The sequence below is a fragment of the Oryza brachyantha genome, chromosome 1 (assembly GCF_000231095.2).
Source record: "Oryza brachyantha chromosome 1, ObraRS2, whole genome shotgun sequence".
NCBI classification, from domain to species: Eukaryota; Viridiplantae; Streptophyta; class Magnoliopsida; order Poales; family Poaceae; genus Oryza; species Oryza brachyantha.
This window is the reverse complement of record NC_023163.2, coordinates 3,816,076-3,826,354: the sequence shown is the minus strand read 5'-3', so window position 1 is coordinate 3,826,354 and position 10,279 is coordinate 3,816,076. Positions and strand designations below refer to the sequence as shown.

At 43.3% G+C, this 10,279-nt stretch overlaps 1 protein-coding gene across 4 annotated transcripts; it reads left to right on the top strand.

The window, feature by feature from the left end:
* The first annotated feature begins 3,000 nt into the window (after positions 1 to 3,000).
* LOC102699458 (receptor-like serine/threonine-protein kinase ALE2) lies at positions 3,001 to 10,053 on the top strand. Of its 4 annotated transcripts, none has more exons than XM_040524539.1 (16): positions 3,001 to 3,600; positions 4,449 to 4,559; positions 4,648 to 4,752; positions 4,886 to 5,059; positions 5,202 to 5,258; positions 5,329 to 5,427; positions 5,523 to 5,642; positions 5,739 to 5,948; positions 6,032 to 6,109; positions 6,363 to 6,437; positions 6,525 to 6,629; positions 6,750 to 7,121; positions 7,345 to 7,623; positions 8,011 to 8,409; positions 8,497 to 8,740; positions 8,827 to 10,053. In XM_040524539.1, exons 1-16 carry the CDS (start codon positions 3,543 to 3,545, stop codon positions 9,461 to 9,463), a joined length of 3,123 nt encoding a protein of 1,040 aa, XP_040380473.1. In that variant the 5' UTR covers positions 3,001 to 3,542; the 3' UTR covers positions 9,464 to 10,053. The 4 variants fall into 4 exon arrangements, with proteins under 4 accessions (XP_040380473.1, XP_015688161.1, XP_006645598.1 ...); XM_015832675.2 differs by having other exon boundaries at positions 4,832 to 5,059; positions 8,503 to 8,740; XM_006645535.3 differs by having other exon boundaries at positions 4,832 to 5,059.
* Positions 10,054 to 10,279: the final 226 nt, after the last annotated feature.

Here is a 10,279-nt window from a genome sequence, read left to right as displayed (position 1 = left end):
TACCCTGCCTCTCGTCCTTCGGGCTTTCTTGCCGACCACAGTATGTACAGTTCATCTATACTTGGATTGATCTGGAGGGAATTGAGCTGGTAGAACGTCTTCTTTGTGTCGCAGTGCAAATTAAGCTATCCTACATTTCTTCAGGTATGCATGGGTATGGTGATTTTGATGGCCGGGATGAATCTACAGACCTTCAAGGAAAAAAAATTTCAATTCTTAAGAAAGTATCGCGAGGTACCACTTTTACATAGCATGAAATGTTGAAAATATTTAAGGTACCAACAGATACCAAATTTTATATAGAAAATAGTGGTATTTTATGGTGCCTATTCAAGGACGAAGGATGGGAAAATGCTCTCAGAAAAAAAAATGTGGATTGCATGGTTGCTGATACTTTACTGCACACACACACCTGGACCGGCCTATGTTCTGCTGCCTCCAGATGAAGAAACAATACAAGAGCAGTAGTTGGGTCTTGGTGTTCAAACCTAAGCATTGCCTAGTCATTGGACCAGGCTCGTTTAAAAGGTCAAGTGGCAGGTTTTTAAGATGTCTAGTCTCGCAGTAATCACAGAAGTTTCATGCATTCTGAAGAAGCCTTCAACTTGAAAATTCTGTCGAGGGAAATACAAGTTCTGTTATATTCTCATTTCTTATCAACATGTACAATGATGTACGAATCTTTATGTATTCTTGAAAAAATATAGTTTATTTGGTAATAAATATTTAACGTTTATGATAAGATTCGGTCAAACTTTTAAAATTGCGACCAACTGTATTATACCAAAGTCTATAAAATTTACAATATTATATTGTATTTTTAGAGGTTATCTATGTATACCAATTTTTAAAACCAAATACCCCATTCGTTTCAAAATATTAAAAATATAAATTATTTAGCAAATAATATGGCTAGATGAAAAGATTCTATTTAAATCATTTTAGTGGTCAAATTTTTAAATGGGTTAGATTCCTTATTGAAACATCTGATTGGCTTATCAATGATCGAACGATTGGAATATTAAAATTAGTGCATAAATGTTTATATCATGGTAGTATAATTTTGGATCTTAAAAATACTTATATTTTGGAGCGGATATAATATTTGAGAATTTATTTATTGATGGTAAAAGTTTTAGAAATCTAACTTACTTTAAATGCCAGAGGAAGTAATACCAAAACAAGAATATATTAAAAAAAAGGGTCTACATATGTGTCCACGTAGGATCACCACGTGGTCACGTGGATGAATGGCGAGTTGGCAAGCAAAGGTGGCGAGCACCGGTAACTTTCAGCTTTGCATGTCACGCAATCTCAGGAACAAAACGCCATCCGATTGCCAAAAGCGAAAGCATGAAAGAGCAGTAGTAGTAGTAGGTCAAGTGACCACGACACATCGAGACAAGAATATATACACACATCGTTCCTTTTCTGTATCGATTTGTGGTGTGCCATATAAGTGATTTGGTGGTGTAAGTACATATATATTTAGATTGATCCAACCTTGATGTCTTGATGCATTGCAAAGAAAGGAAGGGAAAAGTTTCCTTCAGTTTCAGGGTTGATACGTACGTCCAAACTGCCTACTCGTTTCTGCTCCAGAACTAGAACCCATCATGTTATTACTACTAGTTTCTACAGATTGAAATGTGGCACTGTTCTTGTAGTAGTTGCTGTTGCTTGCTGCTGAATTGATGGATTTGCACGGATAAGAAAGGGATACATGAGATGATGATATGGCGTTCACTGTGGTTGCAATGTTACATGCTTGCATGCATGCTTGCTTCAAGAACTGGTCGAGCATGAAGTGAAAGACAATTAAGCTCCCAGATAACTGAATACTGTATTCCAAGTTGTGTAATTTTTTATATTGTGATGATAATTAGCTAAGTGGAGGATCTGACAGTCTCCCACGGGCGCAACCTGTTTGGACTATCGGTTTTCGAAATCTTGTGTTTTGGAATGGCCTTGCGCGGCTCTTATGTGGCTAGCCCCTGTCTGTTCCGTGATCACGAGCAGCTCAAGCATGATGCCAAAAGCTACTGATTTATCTGAGTAAACTAATGGACTATCGCTGTTACTGTTGTTTCTTTTGGCACTAACCAATCATTATCGCAAGAACGCCACGAACAGCCCGTGATGAGATGAGCTACTTATTATCTGCCGTTTGTGATTGCCAAGATTCCTTTCTTTTTGTGTGCGTACATGCATGACAGAGCTCAGATACAGCAGCGGATGAGCAGGAATGCAAGAACAATGCTGCTGTCTTGGTCTCGGACCTCTCGGTTGTGATGTCGACGCCACAACCCTCGACTCCCAAAAACCAAACGCAAAACTGATGAGCAAGCAGACAGACAGACAGACAGACAGATCGCCTGTTAGGGTGGTGGATGGATTCAGATTCAGATTCAGATAACCCTCATCACATTTGCCGAGCAAATTCGAATGCAGAATGAAATGCAAGAAAAACCCGATGTCATTTACGCCGCGGCCGCCGTGCGTGCGTGCTGATCGGTGACGCGCCCTCGTGATCAACCGACAAGACGAGAGAGAGATCAGAGAGAGAGAGTTTTTCTAGGGTTCGTGCTGCTGTTGCTGTGCATACTCCGATCCCATCCAAACCCACCGATTTCGCAACAGTAAGTAAAGCGTCGAGAGCTCATCAGTGATCGACGACGGGACCAGGCTGGCTGAGCAGCAGGGACAAAAACGCAAAAGGAGACCCCCCCCCCCCCCCCCCCCCACACACACACACAGACCAATAATCTACAGCGAGAGGGACGGTCGGGCAGACGACTGATGATCGAGTGATGAGCTAGTTTGCGTCGTGTTGGCGTTACCTCCCCACCCCACCCCACCCCCCTGGAGATTAATTTCGCCCCCAAAGATTTCATCTTTTTATTATACCGCCACCAGTGGCTTGAGAGTGAATACTTTACTCAACCCAACCAAAGATTCCGTCTTTGTTCTTCCTCTTGTCCTTCCTTCCTCTCTCTCTCTCTCTCTGTGCGTGAGATTAGTTGGTCAGTTTGTTCAGCTTATGATCTGGATAGTGGTGGAGGGAGGAGTGCGGGGGCAGGAAGCAAGGAATGTTTACTGTGCTGGTTCTTGCATCTTGAGCCAAAGTACTCTCTTTTAATCTCCTCTTCTGCTGCTAATCTCTCTCTTAATTTACTCCTAGCTAGCTACCACTAGTCCACTCCACTGCACCTTTCTGTCTAGTGGTGGTAGTGCTAGTACTAGTACTGTCTTGGCCTCCTGGGTGGCTGCCCCTCTTCTGCTGCCTCCTCCTCCTCCCTTCCCCTCCCCTGGCTTGGCTCCCCACATGGGCCTGTGGGTGCTCATGGCGTGGTGCCAAAATGGCGGTCAGGATGCGTCGTTTTCCTGCTGTTTAGGGGCTTCTTCCTGCGGGTGCAGTGGGGGGAGGAGCCAGCCGAGATGGCTGTGAGCTTGTGATCTGTGAGGGGTGTGTGTGTGTGTGTGCGCATTTGGAGACTGCTGCTTCTGCTGAATTTCTTTTTGCTATGAGCGTCTGAGGCAAGATGCGGCGGTCTCTTGCTTGCGCGGTGCTTCTCCTTGCTTCGTTTCTTGGATCCAAAGGTGAGACGAGCTCCGGGCATTTGCTGTGGTTTTCAGTTTGTTTTCCGCATCCTGATTTGTTGTTCAAGCTATTGTTGGGACAGTAGTGCCATGGTATGGGATCATATGCGAGTGAGTTGTGGACTTGTGGGTGCTGGTCCAGTAACCTGGAAATTTGGTGGTTTCTACATGTTCTTTTCTGCGTCAATTGAGAATCTGTAGGAGAATACTCTGTGATATGTTAGGAGAACTCATGGTTCAAGAATTTGTCTGCAATGCGCTTGTTCTAGCTGATGTCGATGGGAAAGAAATGCAGTACTCTATTTCTACTTCATAATTTGAGCAAATTTGTTAGGATTGAATGGACTTCTCATTAAGAGGGGTGTTGCATTGTCGGTGGCTTGGCATATCTGGTTGGCTGTGTGCTAGGCATCTCGTGCTAAACTGCTTTAGCTCCATCACATGTGCTTGATTTTTTTTTCCACTCATTTGCTTGTTTACTGGGAAATGCTTGGCATCTCTGAATGTTTCTTTTGTCCCCCGCATTCCTTTTTTCTTTCCTGAAAATTCTGGTGCCGTACACTTGCATACCATAGCTCTTTTTTCCCCCTATAGTTGCTAATTTCGTATATGGTGAAAGAACACGGACAGTTTGCCTTAGTTACTAATCCACAGGCAGAGTGGTTGCCAATTTGCCTCTAGTACTAATCCACAGCCACAGAGTGGTTGCCAATCTGCCTCTAGTACTAATCCACAGTCACAGAGTGGTTGCCAACTTGTTGTGCAATTCTGAGCTTAGCAGTTGGGAGATCAGTGTATGTACTTGTGGCACATTCCATGACCATGTTGTGTTGTTTACTCCAATGCAGGTACTATTGTGGATCCTTCTCCTGCGGTCGCTAACTCGCCGACTGCTCAAGAACAAGCTTCTAGTCCTCCTGAACCTTCAATCGCCCTTGGTCCAGTAACTCTTCCATCAGGTTGCTCTGAAATTCTAATATTGTGTGGCATTATGGTTCTCAGATCATAACCGGCATCGACAATAGTTCTTATATTGCTTCGTTTCAGTGCCCTCCGCACCGTCTGCAAGTCCTCCTGCAGAGAAGGGCACAGTCAGCCCTGCTGTTCCCACTCAACCACAAAATGCACCTAGTCCAGTAACACCCCCTAAAGGTATTTCCTCCATAGTTAGATTATGACATCTCAATCCTAGTGTACATCACTAACTACATCTACATCTTATGTTATGTAGAATATGATGCACCTCCTCCAGTTGAGCTTACACCCCCTGCTCTGACTCATGTAGCGCCAGTAGCACCCCCGCAAGCTTCAGTTGTAAATCCTGCACCAGTACTTCCTGGGACACCTGCATTGCTACCTTCTGTTCAGGCTCCTGCTCCATCTGTGGCCAAGAAACCTAATCTACCAATAGTGTCACCTCCTGGTGTGAACAGTCCACCAAGCAGACCAATTGGATCAGGTATATATTATTTCTTCCTTTTTATGAACAGTCAGTTATATGTTCCGATAGTGCCAATTCAGTTTCCTGGACTCTTGATGTCCAGATCCAAAAATGTTCATCACAATTATGTAAATATGCAACTAATGCATTCCGTCTTCAGGTAATGGTGTCCTACCACCTCAAAGAAGTTTACCTGCCGTTCCTCCTTCCACTTCAGGTAAATTGTTTCCTTAGAAGTAGATCATAATCAAGCTACATTTGTTTAACCTTTCCCATCTCATCAATAGGTGTTCCCCGAGAACATGTAAAACCTCCAATTCCACCGCATATTATTGCACAAGCACCACGCCAGCAAGCACTGGCTCCAAGTAGTGACCATAGCAATGGTGAGGATAAACAGATGTAATCCTATTGATCTGGTGATGCTTCTTAAGTCTTTTTGTTCTAACTATTGGACGTTTTTTATTTCTTTAATATCTAGGAAACACAATGCCCCCGGCAAACACATCACCTCCCCACAAGAGCAATCATATTCCACGTGCACTGCCGCCAAACGAATCCAGTAGTCAAACTGGCTCAGCTCACAAATCGCCAATTAGCGGTAATCTCATAAAGTTTCTTTGGGCTGCTTGGGCTGTGGTAGCTTGCATACGAAAATGTAGCTTGAGTGCTTGACTATGAAAATTCCTCATCTCAGGATCAGCTCCTGCAGCAGCTCCTTTTCCCCAGAACACAAATATGCCTGCAATCCCAAAGAATGGACCATCAGTTTCACATGTCCAACCCCCATCAACAGTAGCTGCTCCTAAACCAGGAACTTCCAGTAGATATCATGGTCGGGGTGGGGCGCCAAAGAAAGGACAACACCTTCCATTTGCCCCGTCGTATCCACCATCTCATGTTCAAGGTTTGACAAAACATTTCTGCCAACAACCTAGTTATTGTCTATATTGGCATTTATATTCTCAAAAGTTCTGGATTATATAATAGGTCCTGAGGTTTCACGAGTTCCAAGGCAGGATGGGGCTAAAAGGCAAAAGCACCATGCACCTCCTCCTATGTTTCGAGGTAATGCAGGCCTTCTCCATGTAAACATATTTGATAGGCTTGTGTGCTCATCCATGATTAAAACTTGTGAATGATGTAACACACCAAAACCTTGGATTTAACTGCTCAACTGCTTTAGCTGGACTATGGTTTCTTGTTTTCAGAACAAGGATCCGGGGCTCAAGCGAATAAAAATAAGAAAGGCCATTTGCCATTCTAAATGGGTCCATATCTCATTTCATAGTGCTAAAAATTCAATTATTCTACTGCCCAGGCCATACAAGCTTCCCTGCAGATCCTCCATCTTCTGCACCAGCATCATCAAGGACCCCCACTCCTTCAAACAAAAGTACTCAGAAAGCCTTATTTCTTCTCGCTCTTCAATATTCATGTTTCTCTTGTCTGATGAATTTTAAGAAACTTCTGCCTTCTTCAGGGCCTCATGTTTCTCCTACTCTCCCACCAATCCCTCCCAAAACAGCGCCGAAAGCACCATCTGCCCATCCTATTTGGGCATTACCTCCACCACCACCTAATCTAGGTATGTCTTTTATTTACAGGTTCACATACCTATGTCCTTTTAAGTTTACAGATGGATATAATATATCTACATGGTGTGTGCTATTATTGTTTCCTTATCTAATGAACCTTATAAATGCAGATTGCAATTCATTAGCATGCCCAGAGCCTCTTACTGAACCACCTGCGGGAGCCCCATGTGTTTGTGTACTGCCAATCAAAGTTGGAATCCGTTTAAGTGTTGATCTGTATTCATTCTTTCCGTTGGTCTCTGATTTTGCGGAAGATGTGTCATCTGGTATAAATATGGCACAGAGGCAGGTTCGTGTTATGGGTGCAAATGTAGCTGGTGATCAGCCTGACAAGACAGTAGTTCTTGTTGATCTAGTGCCAATGCAAGTGAAGTTTGACAATGCTACTGCCTTTTCAACATTTGAAAGCTTATGGAGCAAAAAAGTTTCTCTAAGACCATCGGTTTTTGGGGACTATGAGATTTTATATGTTGTATATCCAGGTACGGATTCTTGCTTGTTCTCCTGACCTGCCTTTTCTATTTGATTATTTTGTTACCTGTCAATGCCGCCAGCTGCTGTCAATTTGTTATAGTCATTTGATTGATCTCATAAGCAACAGTGATCAATGACAGTTAACTTATCCCATCTTTCACTTTCTCATTGTCGAACATGTTGAACTTCTCTGCTCCACAAGTTCTCACCGAAGATATGAATTTTGTGCAGGGCTTCCTCCTTCTCCACCTTCAGCACCGGAAAGTGTTGGTGATGGGGCATTCAGTAACAGCAGAAACGCTAGGGCAATGAAGCCTCTTGGGGTTGATGTAAACAGGCCCAAAAGAAAAGCCAATGGCAGCCTAATTGCTATCGCTGTCTTGTCTACTGTTATAGCATTGATTATTTGTACTCTAGTTGCATGGTTGCTGGTAATCAGGTTCAGGGGTTTAGATGGCTTGGCTCAAAGATTTCCGCATAGTGCACTTCCAAAATTTTCCAGATCATCTGGTATGTGTACTCATCCAGCTAATTTTCTGATACATGGGTACTGCAATATCATTTGCTGTAGCAATTTGATTGACAGCAGAGCAGCACTAGTCTGTTTTTCTCTGTTTTTTCCTTATTGTCCAATAGGTGTTACCTTTTAATGGGCAATCAGATGTCCTGGTTCTGATCTAGGTTTAGCCAATGCTACTTTCTAGCATAGAGCTATAATACTGTGCATTATTTAAAAAGTTCAAGCATATGCCTGGGACAATAAATAAATTCTTATTTGAAATGCTGATGAACTGTATTCCAAGTTGCCGTGACTTCTCAGATAATGCCTTCGCAATAATTTCAGATAATCTTATAAGAGCACTAGTTTCACTCCTGAAACATCTTAAATTATTGCAGGTACTGGTCAGACACTGTTAGCTGGTCGCTATAGTTCACCATCAGGTCCGTCAGGTTCACTGGGCTCAAGCATTGCAACATATGCAGGACAGGCAAAGACATTCAAATTTGCTGAGATTGAGAAGGCCACAAACAGCTTTGATGATTCAAAAGTACTTGGAGAGGGTGGCTTCGGATGTGTCTACCAGGGCACACTTGAAGATGGAACCAGGGTTGCAGTAAAAGTTCTGAAGAGGTATGATGGCCAAGGTGAGAGAGAGTTCTTGGCTGAGCTCGAGATGCTGGGACGTTTGCATCACCGGAATTTAGTCAAGTTGTTAGGCATATGTGTAGAGGAGAACGCGAGGTGTCTGGTATATGAACTTATTCCGAATGGCAGTGTAGAGTCTCATCTGCATGGTAAGTACTTGAATAATTAAGTCCATCAACCCGTAAAGTTTTAGGCTTTTAGCAATTGACTGAAGAGAACTGTCTGACTTATTTTAGGAGCAGATCGCGAGACAGCACCCCTCGATTGGAATGCCCGCATGAAGATAGCCTTGGGGGCCGCACGAGCTCTTGCATATCTACATGAAGATTCAAGCCCTTGTGTGATTCATCGAGATTTTAAGTCAAGCAATATCCTTTTAGAGCATGACTTCACACCCAAAGTATCTGACTTCGGACTGGCCAGGACTGCAAGGGGGGAGGGGAACCAGCACATCTCCACTCGTGTCATGGGAACATTTGGGTATGAACCGTATCCCCCATTTCTGTCTTTTGATGGAATTTTGATTTTTTTTAATTACAGAATATAATTATGTCTTTTCTTTTCAGCTATGTTGCACCGGAGTATGCCATGACAGGACATCTCCTTGTCAAGAGTGATGTGTACAGCTATGGAGTTGTGTTGCTTGAGCTCCTCACTGGTAGAAAGCCTGTGGACATGTCTAGGCCTGCAGGGCAAGAAAACCTAGTTTCATGGGCTCGCCCGCTTCTGACAAATGTGGTAAGCTTACGACAAGCTGTTGATCCGCTTCTTGGTCCTAGCGTCCCCCTGGACAATGTGGCAAAAGCAGCTGCCATTGCATCAATGTGTGTACAACCTGAGGTTGCGCATCGTCCAAGCATGGGTGAAGTAGTCCAGGCCTTAAAACTTGTTTGCAGTGACGGTGATGAGGGTCTTGGATCAGGAAGTTTCAGCCAGGAATTGGCTGCACAAGCTGCAGCAGTCTATGATGTAACTGGCATGGAAGCTGAGAGGGTGCTATTATCTGAGATGTTTGGCTCGACTCCTGTCTTCACTCCAGCTGCAGATTCAGGTTCTTTCCGAAAGCAATCCAGCTCAGGTCCACTGATGACAGGAAAGAACCGAAAATTCTGGCAGAGGTTGCGAAGCCTGTCAAGGGGAAGTATGAGTGAGCATGGTGCCTCACCAGATTTTGAGACGCGCTCGCAGTGTAGCAATAGGTGAGGTTTTGTTCTTCGGTTCCCTTTGCAATCTTGACAAGATACAGTATCCAGTTCAATGGAGATAGAGAGTTTTCAGGCCTAGTTTCTGTACATTACTCATGTGGAGATAAGAGGCTGTATAGTTCAGGAGGCAGAGCTTCAGCTGTGGACTAGTGAAGGTTTTAATAAGATGTGCTCAGATTTGGTTCCACATCTGGGCCAATATAATAGGTAGTGCCACATGGTCATACACCTGCATTTGGATTTGTGATGTTTGTCTCTTTTTCAGCTTGTCAGTTTGAGTTCATTTGTTGTTTGTTTTTCTGTTTGAGATATTGAGTAGTTTGTCTGGTAGGAACATGTATAGATTCAAGCTACATTTAGAAGTGCAGTTGTGAACTCTTTAGTTTTTTTGTTGCACTAACATTTGTTTGCAATGAGGATGATAGCTTCTTGGGTCCTGCTAGTTGCAGTTTCTTGTTAGTCCCACTTGTTTCAGAAGAAAGTTCCATGTAATTCTGACACAGTTAATTAATTCCTCTATTCAGTGGATAATGCTGTTGCATGATTGCATCAGCAACTAGTGAGAGTCGATATGCTTTCTTGAGGAGTATGGCACAAGTACTCTGCTCTCCACACAATGACACAAAGCCACTTTAGTTTGTCAGGTTTTTTTTTTTTTTCCCTCTTCAGTAGGGGATCAAAAGTTTCAGCATGATGTTGCAATCTTCCTACCACCTTTTATTCCCCTTTACGAGTTACACGTCTTCCATTTAAAGGTACCAAATTGCTATCATGTAATTAGGAAAAGCTAATCCTCACTGACCGGAAGAATGGA